The sequence below is a fragment of the Carlito syrichta genome, unplaced genomic scaffold (assembly GCF_000164805.1).
Source record: "Carlito syrichta isolate Samal-C Ts95f unplaced genomic scaffold, Tarsius_syrichta-2.0.1 Scaffold315154, whole genome shotgun sequence".
NCBI lineage: Eukaryota > Metazoa > Chordata > Mammalia > Primates > Tarsiidae > Carlito > Carlito syrichta.
This window is the reverse complement of record NW_007259250.1, coordinates 177,855-197,028: the sequence shown is the minus strand read 5'-3', so window position 1 is coordinate 197,028 and position 19,174 is coordinate 177,855. Positions and strand designations below refer to the sequence as shown.

The 19,174-nt window shown below is 42.5% G+C and overlaps 1 protein-coding gene across 1 annotated transcript in view; it reads left to right on the top strand.

The window, feature by feature from the left end:
• The window catches only part of LOC103274985 (inactive carboxypeptidase-like protein X2), a 125,166-nt gene that overhangs the window by 23,902 nt on the left and 82,090 nt on the right, over positions 1-19,174 (top strand). Inside the window, 1 exon segment of the mRNA XM_021706112.1 lies at positions 1,514-1,622. Within this exon segment, the coding sequence (XP_021561787.1) occupies positions 1,514-1,622 (109 nt within the window).

Below are 19,174 nucleotides of genomic sequence, written 5' to 3'. Positions count from 1 at the left end.
GTGTCCCCCCTCCCACATATTCCCTGCAGGCTGTCACAGTCACTGCATGGTTCCTGCTCATGAGGCCACCTCACTCACTCCCTGCATGTCCCTTCTTGTTTGTGACGTGCTCCCTTGTTCACTGTGTGGCTGCTACTCCCCGCACACCCCCTTTCACTGCATGGCCTCTACTTACGTGACTTCTGACTTGCTACATGGGCCTCATTCACTGTGTGGCCCCCTCTTGCTGTGGGGGCCCTCTTGCAGAAGCCAGCCAGAGCATGGTGGCTCACAGTGCCCTCTGAAACTGCCCTGTTTCTGCAGTGTCCAACAGGTAGCAGGAGGCACTGTCCCCTTCCTCCCCATGCTCCTCTGTCTTGCTATGCACAACACAGGCAGCTGGTAAACATTTCCCAGCCCAGGAGTCTCCTGGCAGCTGTCAGCAGGGTGAGGAGGCTGGGTGGCATGAGTTGTCAGCCTGGAGCTGAAGCTCTGGAGGCTGGATCTCATGACATCCAGCTCTGCAGTAGGCAGGGGTACCTCAGGGCTGGGACCTCGGTTTTCTTTTCTGAGAACTCAAGGGGAGGACTAGGCAGCGTCTCAGGCCCCGGCAGATCTGGGTTCCTCTGACTGCAGCTCTTGGCAGGCCTCCTTGCCTTGGTGCCCACAGAACTCCCAGCGACTGTCATCTTGCCATGCTCCTCCTGTCCCTGAGACCTGTGGGACCTTTTCCCTTTGGGATTACCTCAGCAGTGACCCACATGGTTGTGTAAACCTGCCTGTTACATTAGGGAGTTTCTGTTACTTCTAGAAGAAATAGATTCTGTTTACGTCTACTCTGGAGTGTTTGTTTTCTTTCTCCAGGGTCAGATGTTAAGGAGGTAACCTCACTTTGAAACATTTCAGCCAAATAGCAGGGTGGATGGGGCAGGAGTTAGGAGGCCCAGGTCCCAGCCAACTGCTGTTAACTTTCTCATCCATAGGCACAGTGGGCTTTAACCAGGGCCTTCACAAGTGTTGGTGTTTAGTCTAGGAGTAGCTAGTAGCTGTTCTCAACATTATCGGTTTTGTCAGGAACAGAAAAACAGTAGATTTTTTTTCTAGTTATATTGTTCTTCTCATTAGCATGCACAATTCAAAGGCCACAGTTGCTGAAGCAAAATCAACACATTCTGATTAATTTGCAGAGCTCACCTGTGGGATTTTCTGAAGTTTCTAACCAGTGATGCTCTCTGAGTCACAGGTGGAAGGGTCCTTAATTGGAAACAGCCGGAGACAGTAGCATGTACAGACATAGAGAGGGAATATCAGAGCAAAACACCCCCAAGCAAATGCTGACAGGGAAGAAAATTCGCCTAGTGTTGACAGTGGAAACTACCCTATCTGGAAAGACTGGGCTTGCCAGTGGCTGGGGGCGGCACTAGTGTGAGGAACTTCAAGGGAAAATGGAAAACACATGGCCAGACTTAGAAAATCAGAAACTCATTTCTTTCTGCATCTGTCCTTGATTTTAACACACGTTGTCCTTTCCAAGTTGTCCACCTCTTGGTCTGGAAACCTTAAAGATCACAGACTTCCAGCTCCACGCCTCCCTTGCCAAGCGCTATGGCTTGGGAGCACATCGAGGGAGACTCAACATCCAGGTACCACGTGGAAGGATTCTGATTGCACTGCTCATCACTCTGGGTACAGAGGCAGTGATGGTTCCTTGAACTTGATCAGGCAGCATGCATGGAATGTAAATGCGTTAGCCCCAGTTCCTGCAGTGAGGAAGGGCGCTACTGCACCATCCTCATGTAATGGATAGAGCAGCGACTCAGAGAGAACTTGTCTTCTCCAGAGACTGAAGTTAGTAAAAGTGAGGCACCTGGTATCTGAATCCTGTGTTCCACCTCCTGAACACTGCCCCTACACACACCCTCAGTCTGAAAAGGGCAGGAGGAAAAGGCAGAATACCTAAGGACATGATGGTGCAGAGATGTGGCACAATTGTCTCCTTGCCAGTATTTTTCTCTGCCACACACACTTCTTCCAGGCTGTCCTGTGGGGCCCTCCATTGCGTCTTCCCAGGGACAACCCTTCGTGGCTCCCAGGGACATGCATATCTAAGCTGACCTCCCTCCCTGAGGCTCAAGTGCCACCGTAACTGTGGCTCTCACTGCTGTCAGATGTCCCAAGATCTTTCTCTTGGAAAACGAACCTCTCCCTGCATACTCTGCATACCCTGCAGTTTCCGACTCCAGGCTTTTTCTCTAGCAGGTCCCCTCTTCCTAGATCTCCTTCTCCTGACCATGCCCAAGCAATGTAAGCCCCTGATCCGTGTTGCAAGTTTCCTGTTGCTGCTGTAGCAATGATTGTAAACATAGCCTCTTAAACAATTCAACATTTATTCTCTTACTGTTCTGGAGGATTGGAGTCTCATTGGGCTAAATAAAGGAGTCACAAGGCTGGGATCCTTTCTGGAGGACTTAGGGAGAGTCTGTTTCCTTCCCCTTTCCTGCTTCCAGAGGCCACCCCTTTCCTTGAGCATAGCTCTTTCTACTTTAGAGCCAGCAATGGCAGGTTGAGTCCATGTTACCATCTCTTTGTTTCTCCCTCTGTGATTCGTCCTTCCTCTCTTGGGGACCCTTGAGATGACAGCAGGCCCATCTGGATAATCTAGGATCATCTCCCTACCTCGAACAAACTTCATTCCATCTGGAACCTTCCTCTTCACAATGTAAACTGATATATGGACAAGTTCCAGGGATCAGAATGTGGAAGTCTTTGGGAGTGCAGTTACTCTGCCCTTCCATCCCCATGCCTTCTCCTCCTGTCCCAGTTGCTGCGGATCAAGCCCATCTCAACTTGGCATTTGATATCTGTTGTCCTGTTCTCTAATAGAACCATATTTTAGGTTTTCTTTTCTTAGCTGCTCTGTATGCGGTTTCCCAACCCATTTTGAACATGCACCGTCTCTATCTAGGGAGGGAAGTGTTCCTTCCCTCCTGGCCCCGAGGGGACTAGTAAGGCTGCACTCAAGCTTACTGACTTCTGAGGGGCAGAGTGGCTCCCTTATTCTCCCAGTGGTTAGTGTTAACATGCTGGGGCAGTGCTGGAAACTGGACAAGAGTTGACAAGGCCCCTTCCCAGGGAGCTCATGGTCTCAGGGCCAAGCTCTGCTCTTCCTGCATTTACCCAGACTTGACCCTACCAAATGGACAAATGAAGTTATACTTTATAAAAGAGGATGTGTTCACATTTACCCATGCTTTCAGTCAAGAATTGAAAGACCCTGCTAATCTTAAATTTGTTGGGGTTGGGTGGGAGGTGGGGAGTGGCATTTGTTCCCATCTGCTCAGAATTCTCTTGATAGAGTGACAGGCAGGATATGGAAGTGAGGCTCTGTAGTCAGGCATGCTGAGTTCAGACCTTGGACTTGACAGTTCTAGCTTCTGGGACCTTTGGAACAATGATCTTATGTCCCTGAGGCTCACTTGCCTCAGAAAAATGAGAGTTCTTAGCACTCACATGTTTGCTGAGTGATGAAATTAGGTGATTTATGATTTTAAAGCATTTACTGGGTCATCTCATTCTTCTGCTAAAAGTCTCCATAGCTTCCAGGTTCTCCTTGAATACAATTTTGGCTTGGCCCTGGGTGACTGGGTCATTCTTAATTCCCTGCCTGGTGCTGTCCCTCTCTGAATGTTAATTCCTTGGGAATTATCTGGCCCCCTTCTTGAGAGTAAGCCCCATGTTAGGTGGAGATCTTGTTTCTCCTCACCTGTTCCCCGGTGCCCAAGACTGCAGTTGCAACATCGGAGGCACACAGAAGATGTGACCAGAGACCTGGCTGACCTGGGCCACACAGGAAGCCCCTCAGTTTACAGGTTGTCCAGTAGGGAACAGCAGGCTGTGCTGTCCTTACTTCCTGGTCATCTTTCTGGCCTTCTTTGTCTATCACTGCTGGGAGGCAGATCCTAGGGAGTCTGCTAACACCTGTCCACACACATGTTGATAGAACACACTTCCATGCCTTCGATCAGGGTGAAAATAAGGCAGTGCTTGGGAATCATGTCGGTGCTTTTGTCTTTGTAGGAATTTGTTTTCAGTGCTATGTTATGTCCCCTTGTGCCCTCTCATGGGAAGATCTTTGCACCTGACCTTGAAGTAGGAAGATACAGCTTTAATAGTCAAATCTGGGCCTGCCACATCCAGCCTCTGCACTCTCACCCCTCTTGGGTTAGGTGTCAACCCCAGAGAGTGGAGCGCTGTAGCATGTGTGAGTAAGCTTTGACATGTACCCCCCCAACCCACAGGAAAATCACCACAAAGTCATGTATCCCCCCCCACCCACAGGAAAATCACCATGAGGTCATGGCCCCCTTCTATGGTTCATATCTTCTAGAGCCAGCACAGCATGCAGCATGACTCAACCATCACAGATATGCGATTACGGTCAGCACACCAAAAATACACCTTCCCACACATAACAGTCTGAAATGCAATTTAAAAATAGCCACCTCTTGTCTCATATGTGAGTATTTTGTAGGCGTATCCAGCTAATGGGATTTTATGATTGAGAAACACCAAGGTGTCAGGACCAGAAACCACGTTTATTATCCCAGTGCAGGCTGTGAGCAGGTCGGTTTCAGCCCTTCACTGACCCAGGGCTCTGCAGACACATATGTGGCTGTGGTTCAAGCCAGAAGGTCAGGGTTCACAGGCTGGGATGCCCTTCCTTGTTCTGCTGACTGACTGTGTGGCCTTAGGCGAGATGCTCGCTTTCTCTGAGGCTCGGTGTTGTCATCAGGCAAGTGCTGATCCCACTGTTGGAATTGCGAGGATGAAAGGGAGTAAAGAAAAGAAAATTGTCCTTGGCGATGATCAAATACCGTAGTTATATCCATTATAATTCATTTGTTCTACAGACCATTGTGAGGTGCCTTTTTTGTGTCAGGCACTGGAAGGGCAAAGATGAAAAGCTCTTGTTGACTCTCTGCCTTCCAGATGCTTCAGTCTCTAGCAGAGGGTGACCAGGAGTTATCTCTGAGCATCGCTGGCACTGTGCTAAGTACCTCACATGCATCCTCTTGTTTATTCCTCAACACAAAAGATGAGCACTATTATTACTACCATTATGTTATAGAAAACAGTCCATGGAGCATGGAGTCCCTCGGCCAAGATTTCCCAGGAGAGGCAGATTAAGAATTCAAGCAGCTTTAAACCTTGAGTTGTTGCTCCTAACAATGTCAAAAACCACCTCCCAAGTCAACAGATAGAAGTGTTCTAGGTACAGCAGCTGGAAAGTCATGTCCATCTCTCTTTTTTGACAATTATCCCCCATTGATTTACTCATCTGCACCCTCGCCCAGTGCTGAACTTCTTGCAGATTGCATGACTCTTGCTTTTCTGGGTATTCCCTGCACTGTGTGGGCCGGATGACTGCACGTGTGCATGCAGGCAGTTGTTGCAGTGAGTAAGGCAACTGCAGTTCCTGCAGAGAAGTTTATAAGGAGGTGGTGCTGGCTGGTCTGCTGTCATGAGTGTTTTGTTATTGCACATTTGCTCTGCATGGCTGGCAGATACAGGGAGGGTGTCATGACACAGAATAGCATGGGTTCATTTGTGACTTGAATGGTTTGCAGGACCAAGTACTGGTGCCGATCACAGAGCGTACTGACACATGGGTCCTGTGCACAGTGCTTCTTAGTTCCTGCTTCTAGGCTTCGTGTGACCACATGCTGTGTCATTGCTGTTTCTTTCCCTGTTTTGCCCCACCTCCACACCATAACGGCTGTGCTTTGCCTTCCATCATCTGCTTTCCCTGTTTGTCTTTTGAAGATAGAATCCTATAATTACAGCCATATTTTTTTTTTGAGTTGGAGTCTCACTCTGTCACCCAGACTGGAGTGCAGTGGTATGCTCCCGGCCACTGCAGCCTCAACCTGCTGGGCTCGAGCGATCTTTCTGCCTCAGTCTTCCAAGTAGCTGGACCTACAGATGTGCGCTACCATGCCTGGCTAACTTTTTTTGATTTATTGTAAAGACAAGGTCTCACCAAGTTGCCCGGGTGAGTCTTGAACCCTCAGGCTCAGACAATCCACTCACCTTGGCCTCCCAGAGTGCTGGGATTACAGGCTGAGTTACCGAGCCTGGCCACAGTTGTATTTTTATTTATTTATTTATTTATTTATTTATTTATTTATTTATTTATTTTAGCAATTCAGCATATCTTCTTAACTGTGCTGATGTTTTTTAGAATTATTATTATTTTTTTACTCTTCTGATGGCAGAGCTGCCTAGACTTTGAGTGGTCTGGCTGGAACCCTATTTTCCTTGTGAACTCAGTTTTCCTGGAGTAAGATTTTGCAGACTGTGAGCTTTTACTGCAGAACACCTGTCTCTTTTTTTTCCTCATTTAAAGCAGAAGACTAAAATAATCCTTATAACTCAACTTGTAACTTCCTTTTTATTCCAAGAAGGATTTTACCTTATGTTAATTTAAAAATACAAGGTTAGAGAAGAAACCAGCATTTACGTTTCATCTCTACATGGGACAAGATGGCTTTTCCAAGAATTCAAGGAAGAATTCCAGTTCAGGATAGCAAAACTTTGGCCTCTTCCTACAGTTATTCTTCTGTGTGTCTAGGCTTTTTTTTTTTTTAATACTCGGTCACTTTTGAGGCTGTGATTTCATTTAGAATTGATCATTGGCTTCTTCAATTCTGGGAGTCTTTGAAGAAAACATGTTGATAATGACCTCTAAAATCATGCTTAAATCCTTTGCCTGTAGTTAGTCTTAGGAGGTAATGCTGTGTTCAGAGGGTCGTCTAATGGCAGCTCATCCCATCCCAAAAAATTATTTGAGGACCCTATGCAATTTTCCATGACTCATAAACTAAGAAAGGGGGTTCAAGGACAGAGCCCCAACCTAAGTGTCTTAGTCCCACCCCGTGATGTTGTTGGGTGCTTCCTTAACTGGTAAGCCTTGAACAGATTGCAGCAGCACTTGCTGTTTCAAAGGGCTGGGCTTCAGCCTCATTCTTAAGGATTTAAATTCTGCTAAGTAAGGGCATTATGTGTGAGCAGAAGAAATGAAATACCAAGTGTATGCGACTGGGGCTCAGGATAGCACCATTATTCCTGCTTTTAATTGGGGTTATAAGAAAGTGGATGCTCAGATCAGAGCTTAGAAGAAACATTTACATTTTAAGATCACAAGGAAAACATGACACACTGCCTTCACACCTCCAGATGTCTTTGTGATGGCCTAGTCATGGTCATTTGACACCCTGTGGCCCAAGTCTTTTCTCATGTGTGTTAGAAATGACTCAGAGCTTGGCCCCTTGAAAAGGCTCACCTCTGGTAGCTCTTTCATGAGGAAATGTCTGATCCTAATAATAGCATCTATCAGAGCCATTTCCCTAGCGCTGATAGAAAGGAATAATGATTCCTCTGTTTATATCCTTCTTTCAAGGAGTTCCATGAAGCACCTTGATGCAGATATTAGGTTTAATTTCAGTGTTCTCATCCTCTTTATACCAGAAACGTGATGGGAGTCTTACAGTAGGCCACTTCCCATGGCTTCATATGTGCCCCACAAAAAGACATGAACACAGTTGTAGAACATGGAGCCAACTGAGTTTTATACTGGTGTTACAGCCAGGGCACATCCCATGTGTCTGTATCCTTATACCTTTTGGCCCCAGTGGTCCTGCCCAAATGTTAAACCATGTTTCTCCTGGCAGAAAGTAGATAGAACACCTTGGCTGGCCCCGTTTTCTCAGACCCATCCATGCAATTCCCACACCTGCTTCCCATTTCATCCTGCACTTGAGTCTTTGACCATAAACCCTGTCTGTTCCCTCAGAACTTCGAATTCTCTGGGTTCTCAGACTCCAGTTTTTTTCTGGCCACACAAAAGCTTGCTATAATGCCACAAGTCTAAGACCTTCTTGGGGACTATATTTGTGCTAAGTGCTGCAGAGGCAAAAATAATCACAGTAGAAATAGCTTCCAAGTCAAGGAATGTCATGTTTGGATATAAGGATTTTTCACTGCATCTGGCTTCAAACAGCAGTCTGGGAGATGGTATTTCGATGCCAAAATGTTGGAATTTGGGATATTTTGATTTTTATGGGAATAACAAGACCGAATATTTTAAATGATGACTCTTATGGAAAGATCAGAATGAGAATTTAATAGTTAATGATAATAATGTACAGTTCTTGTTTCTCAAGAATCTCGCATCATACACACACAAGCAAGCAGAAGAACATGACCACCAAAGACTCCCTGGCCTGTGATTCATGGGTTATTAAGGAGTCACAGGATTATCTAGTTAGTATGTAGGTTCTGCTTCACTACTATGTCAATTTTCCATGAATATGTTACTACATTTCATGAGATTACTCTTTCATTCAGTCATCAAAATGCTCAGAGAAATATCTCTGTTTTAGAGATAAGGAAGCCAAAGTCAGGACTGAGGGACCTGCCTGGACCCCATGGAGATGAAGTGCAGACCTGAGACTCCACTCCCAGGTTTCTGGCTGCAGATAAACCCAGGCACCTTCCCTGCTGTCTCTGGCACCACAGGGGGGCTCGGCTTATTCATGGTGTGTGACCTCCCCCTGCCTCCTGGCTTATGACTTTCTCCCTGACCACTGGCCTAGGACCTCCTGGGCCCACATTCTGGCAGGGCCTTGAGAAGTCTGAGGGATGCCAGCAGTCCCATCTGGGGGTCTGTGTTCACCCAGTGATTCTAACTGCACTGTGCCTTCTTGAGTGATGCCTCGTGGGGATGGGTCCCTGAGGCACCTGTCCAGCCACGTGATGCCCAGCTGACCGCTGGACGTATGCTGTTGGGAGTCAGGCATGTAGGTCATTCTGTGTGACTGCTTCAAGGGCTCAAGAAATTCTGGGTGAGCAAAGAAAGCCAGGACTGGGAGAGGAAGAAAAGGAAAAGGAGAGGGGGAGGGGATGAAAGAAGAACAGAGCAGATTCTTTTATTGTTCATGGCATCATAACAATGGTAACAAAATCACAACATGCTTGGGAACCTCTTCTGTGGTAGGCACTCTAAGAGGAAACAAAGACGAACAACAATGCAATAGTCCCTGATCACTTAGCTAATATCTTTTGGGGTCCTGCTACATGCTAGGCCCCATTCTAGGTGCTTGCAAGTACCTCAGTAACTAAAACAAAGATCCCTGCCATCTTGATGTTTACATTCGAATGGAGGAGGCAAATCAAAGCAGGACATGTAATACAACATCCTTTTTATAGTATAGGATAAGGTGACAAGTGCTTTGGGGAAAGGCACACAAAACCAACGGATATTGGGCAGTGGGAGTTAGGAGACTGGCTCTGGGGAAGGCAGCTGCTCTTTGAGAAGGTGATCAAGATGGGCTTCCTCGAGAAGACAGCTTCAAGATCAGCAGGAGCACACAACTGGGGGAAGAGTAATCCTGGCAGAGGGAGTGACTCTAGCCCATGGACACAGGACATGCAGGCATCAGTACAGCTTTGAAGAAAGGACACCATCGAGTGCTGGCAAAGATCTGGAGCAACAGAAACTTTGATGCAGAGCTGGGACTGTTAAGTTGCACAGCCACTTTGGAAATCTTTTTGGCAGTCCAGGAGTCTCCTCTTATCCAGTGATACATTCCAAAACCCCTAGTGGATGCCTGAAACCGTGGATAGTACCAAGCCCCATATGGACGATGCTGTGAATTTCTTTTTACTTCTCCATAATTTCATAAGTAGTAGATTTGTTCTCTTACTGCAGAGCTCAGCACTTAGGCATGCGATTTTTATTTTCTTGTTGTTCAGAATGTTTGTTTTTCCTTTAAAGGAAGCTCTTTACAAGTTTCTCTTTGGCTTCTCTGAATTGCTGGCATCACTACTCTTGCCTGGTGGGGCCTTCATGAAGTACAATAAGAACCACTTAAACATAAGCACTGGAGTACCTGATCGATCTGATAACCAAGCTAGCTACTAGGTGACTAGTGGGAGGGTAGTGTGGACAGGGTGGACCTGCTGAACCAAGGAAGGATTCATATTCTGATGGACAGCACTAGATTTCATCACCCTTCTCGAATTCGTGTGCAATTTAGCAAATCATAGATGGTTTATTTCTGGAACTTTCCATTTAAGATTTTCAGACCATGTTTGACCATGGATAATGGAAGCCAAAGACAACAACACTGCAGATAACAGAGGACAGCTGTGTTTCTGAAGCTGAGCGTTCTCATACACCACACTGACCTAACTAATCACTCGTGCCTGTGCAGAAATGTATTCACGTGTGCTCAGATAGAGATGTCCAGGTATGCTCGTGGTAGCATTATTTATAATTCCCAAGTGGAAATCCTCTGTGTATCTATCAGCAGGGCAACGGATAAGTCATATACATGTACATACAGTGAAATACTATCCGACAGTGAAAAGGGGTAAATGACTGCTACATGCAATCATATGGGGGACTCCCCCAAATATAGAACAAACGAAGCCAGACATGAAAGAGTTCTGACTCTTACAGTGAGTTCCATGTATATAAAAAGTTAAAAACAGGAAAACTGATATAGGGAGATGGTGAAAGTGAGAATAGAGGGTGTTTTTGGGGGGAAGGCAATGTCTGGGATGGGATAAGGAGGCTTCTGGTCTGCTGGTTACATTCTACATCTTGGTCTGGGTGTGGCTACATGAGTGTATGTACTTGGTACAAATCTCCTGAACTGCACATTTAGGATTTGTGCACTTTTTAATATATATTTTAAAATTCAATGAAAACTTTACCAAAAAAGTTGGAAGATCAAATAAGAGAGGTATATTTGATTTAGACTTTTAAAAGAAAATGTTAGCTGGGCTCGGTGGCTCAGCCTGTAATCCCACGCTTTGGAAGGCTGAGGTGAGTGGATTGCCTGAGCCCGCAGGTTTGAGAGCTGCCTGGGCAACCTGGCGAGACCTCATCTCTACAATAAATCAAAAATCAGCCGGGCATGGTAGTGCGCACCTGTAGTTCCAGCTACCTGGAAGGCTGAGACGGAAGGATCACCAGAGCCCAGCAGGTAGAGGCTGCAGTGGCTGGGAGCGGCCATTGCACTGGATGACAGAGTGAGACTCCAACTCCAAAAATTAAAAAAATAAAAAATAAATAAAAGCAAATGTTAAGAATAATATAGATGTTATAATATAGTGATATAATAATAATAATATAAATGTTATAATAATATAAATGTCTTAATAATATAAACTGATGTTAGGTGAAGACAAGGAGAAAAGAGAGGAGGAAGTAGAAACAATGATTTCCTCACTGCCCTAGATAGAGAGTTAATAGGTACTTATAAAGAAGATACAGAACTAAGTATGTTACTTAAAAGACATAGTTACTTAATCAACCACTAAAATAAAGATACAGCAGTTTCAGAGGAAACATGACTTAAAGAAAATAGGTCAATAGATAAAGGTAAAACAAAAGCCAAAAGAAGCAATAAAAATAGAATATCTAAGAAAAGTTGATGACATTCTGACAGAGAACATCTGTCAATGAGCTAAGTGAACCAAATTCACCTATTAATAGAAGAAAACTTAGTTTGTATTGTAAAGCAAACTCAGTCACAGGATGCAGCAAGTACCTACCAAACACAGAGGAAATCATGCTTGTGCCCCCAGTGGCTTCTGTGTCTTGTGAATGCTGTGCCGGGCACTAAACAAAATACTTGTAACCATGGCAACAGTCTTAACATGTAGATTCTATTTCTATCCTGATTTACAGACTGACTGAGCTAACTGGAGGTATTAAAATAATGAGCTGTAAAACTAGGACTTGAACTTAGACTTATTGGACCCTAGAGCCTATTCTGTGTTGTGCAGCCTTCCTGGAGTACAAGAGGGACACACTTGCTATCTTTATGGGGACCGCTGATAAGTGAATCAATGTGTTTATTTAGATAATAAACTTGTTCAATAGATATACAGTTTTAATGGCCTACGCATTTTCCAGATTTTAGTTAAATTGAATTAGAATGTTGATGTAAAAACATTCTTTAGTTTCTTTTTTCCACTAGTATGTGTCTTTCCGAATATTTTCTTTTTGAATAATTAATACATGATTTATGGTGTGTGAATAGACTTTTTTTTTTTTTGAGTTGAAGTCTCATTCAGTCACCCAGGCTGGAGTGCAGTGGCATGCTCAAAGCCACCCCAGCATCGACCTGCTTGGCTCTGGTGATCTTTCTGCCTCAGTCTTCCAAGTAGCCAGAACTACAGGTGTGCGCTACCACACCCGGCTAATTTTTGATTTATTGTAGAGATGAGGTTTCACCAAGTTGCCTGGGCTGATCTCAAACCTGCAGACTCAGGCAATTCATTTGTCTTGGCCTCCCAAGTGCTGGGATTACAGGCTGAGCCACCGAGCCCAGCCTGAATAGATTTTATTTTTAAATGTTTTTAATTTTAAGCTTTAGATATTTATTGGTTTCCTTGGCCAGTGCGAGGCAATAGTTAAGTTGATTTTGGGTTTTAAAAATGGCTTTAAAAGTGAGTACTGTATTTCTTTTTAGTTGACTTTACTGTTGAATAAGGCCTGTATTGGGATGAGGCGCTTTGCTAATTTGCAGAAGTATCAGCTGATTTGTACCCCTGCAGTCTTATGGGTTTATCATAGTAACTTATTATAGCAGTTTATCAAAGGTAGATGTTCAGACCACATTGGGCTGTTGTATAATAGATTGGTTACTTAACTATACTAATCAGATGTCATATGTAGCATTTTTAAGTAAAAGGTGATCACTTATTGATAGCCTATAAATCTCAGTCATTGCTTCTAAAAATTTTTTCTCAAAATTCTTTTAAAATAGCAACTTTATCTTGTTTCTGTTCAAATAGCCCTGGGCTATGTCTACAGAGTGGCAGCTGTAAGTCAATTATCCTGAAATCACTAAATAGTGACATTCACTTGGACATGACTTTTTAATTTGCTTCCAGATGTTTCTGTATAGAAACATATTTCTGTGATCATGAAATATGTATACCATGCAGATTGATGACTCACCACAACAGAGTAATTTTGAGATTCACTGTTCTCTGTATGTACCATAAAGCCTGGTACACAGCAAATGCTCTGTGGTTACCAGGAAAATGAAATAAAATACAGTAGGCTTTCCATCATTTACCCTCAATGCCTAATGTGTCCCTTGCATCCTTTGATTTTTAAAATTATAGTTTATTTTAACCAGTTTTATAAGCAAGTTGCTAAAGAAATCAAGGTGTTAAAAGGACCTTAACAGTGATTCCCTGTCAGTGCATTTTACTCTGTCCACCTTCTCATTCCCTTCCCTCCAACCCCCATATGCCATCTAGCACTGTGGGTGCAGCAGCTCCACCAGACTCTTTGTAATAATCTATTTCAGAATCAAAATCTTTTTTTCTAAATAACTTGCGCATATCAATATGTGTTGATTTATACATTTTTGACATTATCTACTGGATTCCTATTGTGGACAATGAGGCTATCAGCTCATTTTTATCACCCTTTTCCCTCTCTCAGCTTTTCTGTAAAATTGCATGTCAATGTTTGGGTAAGGTTATATATTTAAGGTTTTTATATTATGGTCATATAAATAGTGTTTCCTACATACTTACTGAGCCAAGAAATACTGTAATTCTGAGTCAATAAATATTCATTTTACATCATTTCTTGACAACGTTTTTTTCCTAGACCTGCTTAGCTTTTTAAGAATATCTTTTCCCCACACCCTGCAACAGGATAGGCCTGGGTCTGTAAAATATCCTTCAATATCATTTTTCTGTTTTTTAAAATCCACTTTTGGTTTTTACATTTCTGTGAGGCACCCCTTTAAGAGCTGTTTTACCCACTGCATTCTAAAAGGGCTGCTCGCTGGTCATCTACATGACTACTGTTTGGGACTTCTTCACTGTCATTCTGATAATTTTCTCTTATGTTGGAACCCTTGATTTTTGGATCTGATATCTTCCTCTTTTTGCCTTATTTTTATGGAATACATCCACTAGTAGCTCCATGGAAATGGTACACGAGAAATAAATTTTTGAGGATCTGAAAATATCTTTATCTTATCATCATGACTGATGGTTTGGCTGAGCATAGACTTTCAGGATGAAAAATCTTTCCCTGCGTTCTTCTGGTCATCAGTTGCTGCTACTGAGAATTCTGCTAGCATTCTTATTTTCTTTCTTTTTTTTTTTGGTATGTATTGGTTTTACTATTTGTTTCTTCTTTGGAAGCTTTTAGGATCTTTTCTTTATTTCTGATGTCTTGAAGTTTCACAATGATATGCCTCAGTGTGGGTCTTTATTTATTTCTTTTACTAGTTTTTAGTGTTTTGTAGACTTAAGCCTTTCAGATATGAGCAACTATCATACAATTTCTTTTTGTTGATCAGTATTTTTTATTAAGGTTTTGTGGGGCACAGTTCAGGGTTAGGTGTAAAATTACGTTTCATTCAGGCATCCTGTTGATAAGAGGTGTTTTCCCATCCCCAGACAGATATTTGCTACTGTTAATCCCATCCCCCTCCCCCCAATAGTTTCCCAATACCGTCAGTCATTTTCTTATAGTATTACATTGGATGTTCAAGGTCCATTATATGAGTGAGAACATGTGATATTCGGATCTTTGTTTCTGTGAGAGGTCGCTCAGTATTATAGACTCTAGTTCCATCTAGGTTGCTGCGAAATTCATGATTTTGTTCTTTTTTATGGCTGCATAGTATTCCATCGTGTATATGTACCACATTTTTTAATCCAGTCCTCTTTTGACTGGCAGCATGGTTGTTTCCAGGTTCTTGCTATTGTGAACAACACTGCGATAAACATACGTGTGCATGTATCTTTTTTATAGAGTGATTTGTGTTCTTCAGAGTATATTCCCAGTAGGGGGAATGCAGGGTCATATGAATGGTCAATTTTTAGAGCGTTTAGGAATCACCACACTGCTTTCCACAGAGGTTGCACTAGTTTACACTCCCACCAACAGTGTAGAAGTGTTCCCTTTTCCCCACACCCTCTCCAGCAGCTGTTATTTTTTGAGTTGTTGATAATTGCCATTCTGACTGGAGTTAGGTGGTATCTCAGTGTGGTTTTGATTTGCATCTCCCTGATGATTAGTGAGGTTGAGCATTTCTTCATGTGTGTGTTGGCTGCTCAGATGTCTTCTTTTGTGAAGTGTCTGTTCATATCTTTTGCCCATTTTATGATGGGGTTGTTTGTTTTCTTCTTTTCAGTGCATTTCAGTTCCTTGTAGATCCAGGACGTTAAGCCTTTGTCAGACCTAGAGTTGGCAAATACTTTCTCCCAGTCTGTAGGCTGTCTCCCTCCTCTCTTGATAGTTTCTTTGGCTTTGCAGAAGTTTCTCAGTTTAATAAGGTCCCATTTGTCTATCTTCTCTCTTATGTACTGTGGGTTATGGGTTTTGTACAGGAATTGGATACCAGTTCCGATTTCCATGAGAGTATTTCCTTCCTTTTCTAAGGTTCTTATGGTTTGAGGTTTTACATTTAGGTCTCTGATCCATTTGGAGTTAACCTTTGTGCATGGGGATAGATAGGGGTCCTGTTTCGATCTTCTGCATGTGGTCAGCCAGTTTTCCCAGCACCATTTACTGAATAGGTTCTCCTCTCCCCATTGGTAGGTGGTGGGGGCTTTGTCGAAGATGAGTTGGTTGAGAAATTGAGGTTTTGCTTCTGGAATCTCAATTCTGTTCCATTGATCTATATGCCTGTTCCTGTACCAGTACCAAGCTGTTTTGATGATTGTAGCTTTATAGTAAAGTTTGAAGTCTGGTATTGTGATACCACCTGCTTTGTCTTCTTGCTGAGGATTGTTCTGGCTATTCTTGGACGTTTGTGTTTCCATATGAATTCCTGTGTTGTTTTTTCTAGGTCTGAGAAGAATGTTGTTGGTAATTGAATGGGTATTGCATTGAATTTGTAGATTGCCTTAGGTAAGATGGACATCTTCACAATGTTGATCCTCCCGATCCATGAGCATGGGATATTTTTCCACTTGTTCGTGTCGGCTTTTATTTCTTTGAGCAGTGTTTTGTAATTTTCACTATAAAGGTCTCTCACGTCTCTGGTTAGGAAGATGCCAAGGTATTTCATTTTTTTGTGGCTATTGTGAATGGAATTGTGTTTTTTATTTGGGCTTCTGCTTGTTTATTATTGGTGTAGAGAAATGTGATTGTCTTTTGTAAACTTATTTTGTATCCTGAGACTTTGCCAAAGGCCTTTATCAATGTAAGGAGGCCTTTGACAGATTCTCTTGGGTTTTCGAAGTACACAATCATATCATCTGCAAAGAGAGATAACTTGACTTCCTCTTTTCCTATTTGGATACCTCTGATTGCCTCCTCTTCTCTGATTGCTCTAGCCAGGACTTCCAATACTATGTTGAACAGGAGGGGAGAGAGTGGGCATCCTTGTCTAGTTCCAGTTTTCAGGGAAATTGGTTCCAATTTTTGTTCATTTAGGAGTATGCTGGCTGTGGGTTTCTTGTAGATGGCTTTTACTATTTTGAGGTATGTTCCCCGTATGCCTAGATGTTCAAGGGTTTTTATCAAGAAGGGGTGCTGGATTTTATCAAAAGCTTTTTCTGCATCTAATGATATGATCATGTGGTTTTTGTTTTGACATCTGTTGATGTATTTAATAACATTTATGGTTTTACGAATGTTGAACCAGCCTTGCATCCCAGGAATGAAGCCTACTTGGTCATGGTGGATGATTTTTGAGATGTATTGCTGAATCCGGTTTGCTAGGATCTTGTTGAGAATTTTAGCATCTATGTTCATCAAAGATATTGGCCTGTAGTTCTCTTTCTTTGCTGGATCTTTACCTGGCTTGGGTATCAATGTGATATTGCCTTCGTAAAATGATTTGGGGAGAGTTCCATCTTTTTCAATCGCCTGGAATACCTTCAGTAGGATTGGTATCAGCTCCTCCTTAAATGTCTTGTAGAATTCTGCTGGAAAGCCATCTGGACCAGGGCTTTTTTTTGTAGGAAGTTTTCTTATTATGTAGTCGATTTCCTTGATTGTTATTGGTCTATTTAGGGTCTCAATTTCTTCTTGTTCCAACCTATGTAGGTTGTGTGATGTCAGAAAGTCCTCCATTTCCTTATGGTTTTCAAGTTTTTTTCCATACAAGTATACGTAGTAGTCTCTAATGATCTTTTGTTTTTCTTCAGGGTCAGATGGGATTTCATCTTTTGTGTTTCTGATTGTGCTTATTTGAGTTTTTTCTCATTTTTTCTTAGTCAGTCTAGCTAGGGAACCATCAATCTTGTTTACCCTTTCAAAGAACCAGTTTTTTGTTTCATTGATTTTTTTGTATTATCTTTTTGTCTTCTATGTCCTGGATTTGGGCTTTTATTTTGGTGATCTGGATTCTTCTGCTTAATTAGGGCTTTTGTGCTCTTGCTTTTCCAGCTTCTTTAGGTGGCTTGTTAGGTTGTGAATTTCTGTTCCTTCCATTTTCTTCATGTGTGTTTGTAGGGATATAAATTCCCATCTTACTACAACTTTCAGGGCATCCCAGAGATTTTGGTAAGATGTTTCTTCATTTTCATTTGTTTCCAGGTATCTTTTCATCCCTGTTTTGATTTCGCCATTGACCCAGGAATTGATTAGCATCATGCTGTTTAGTGTCCATGTCTTTGTGGGGTTTGGGGGGACTTTGTTGGTGTCAATGTTTATTTTTATTCCACTGTGGTCCGAGAAGGTGTTTGGTAGAATTTTGGTCCTTTAACTTTGCTTATGCTTGATTTATGGCTGAGTATGTGGTCGATACTAGAATATGTTCCATGTGGTGATGAGTAGAATGTGTATTCTGTGGTCTTTGGATGGAGTGTTCTGTAGGTATCAATTAACTCCATTTGGTCCAAAGTCATATTGAGGTTCCAGATCTCCTTGCTGATTTTTTGTCCTGTTGATCTGTCTAGGGTTGTGAGTGGGGTATTAAAGTCCCCAGTTATGATAGTGCTAGAGTCAATATCTTTCGTTAGTTTTCCAAGTTGCTTTATGAAAGTTGGCGCACCTATGTTGGGTGCATATATGTTTAAGATAGATATTTCTTGTTGATGGATTGAGCCTTTTATCATTATGTAGTGGCCTTCTGTATCTTTTTTGATTTTTAATAGCTTGAAGGGTATTTTGTCTGAAATTAAGATGGCTACTCCTCCTTTCTTTTGTATTCCGTTCGCCTGGAAGTTTGTTTCCCATCCTCTTACTTTGAGTCTGTGGATGTCCTTTCTAGTGAGGTGAGTCTCTTGAAGGCAATAGATTGTTGCCTGATGATATTTTATCCATTTTGCCATTCTATGTCTTTTCAGTGGTGCATTTAGTCCGTTCACATTTAGGCTAATAATTGAAACGCAAGAGTTGATTCCTGTCATAAGGTTCTTACAGAGTTGTTCCTGTTTATTTGTTGTCTTTCTTTGGGTTTTGGAGTTGGTTCATGTGTGTTTTTAATCTTTTGCCTGTACTCTTGTGAAGAATGCTGTTGTTCTTTTTTCTTTTTCTTCTGTGTTCAGTACTTTCTTAAGTGTTTCTTGTAGAGGAGGTCTGGTGGCAGTGTAGGTTCTTAGGGATTGGATATCTGGAAAAGATTTCAATTCTCCCTCACTAATGAAACTTAGTTTGGTTGGGTAGGTTATTCTTGGTTGAAATTGTTTCTCTTTTAGAACTTTGAAGATAGGGCTCCAGGCTCTCCTAGCCTGAAGGGTTTCTGTGGATAAGTCTGCTGCTATTCTAATTGGTTTTCCCTAGTAGGTAGTCTGGCCTTTTTCTCTTGCTGCCTTTAGGATTTTTCCTTTCATAGCTACTTTGTTTAGGCAAATTATTATGTGTCTGGGAGTTGGTCTTCTCATTTGTTGTCTTGCAGGGGTTCTCTGAATCTCTATTGTTTGAATTTTTTCATCCTTAATGAGTTGAGGGAAGTTTTCTTGAATGATTTCATGAAAAGTTTGTTCCAGTGTGGCTTCTGTTTCTCTTTCTGCCTCAGGAAGCCCAATTACTCTTAGGTTTGGTCTCTTGAAGTGATCATTCATCTCTTGCATGTTTTGTTCTGTCTTTTTGAGCTTCTTTTCTATGCTTTTGACAGTTTGGGTTACTTCTGTGTTTTGGCCTTTGAGCTCTGAGATTCTTTCTTCTGCTTGGCTGATTCTGCTTTCCTTG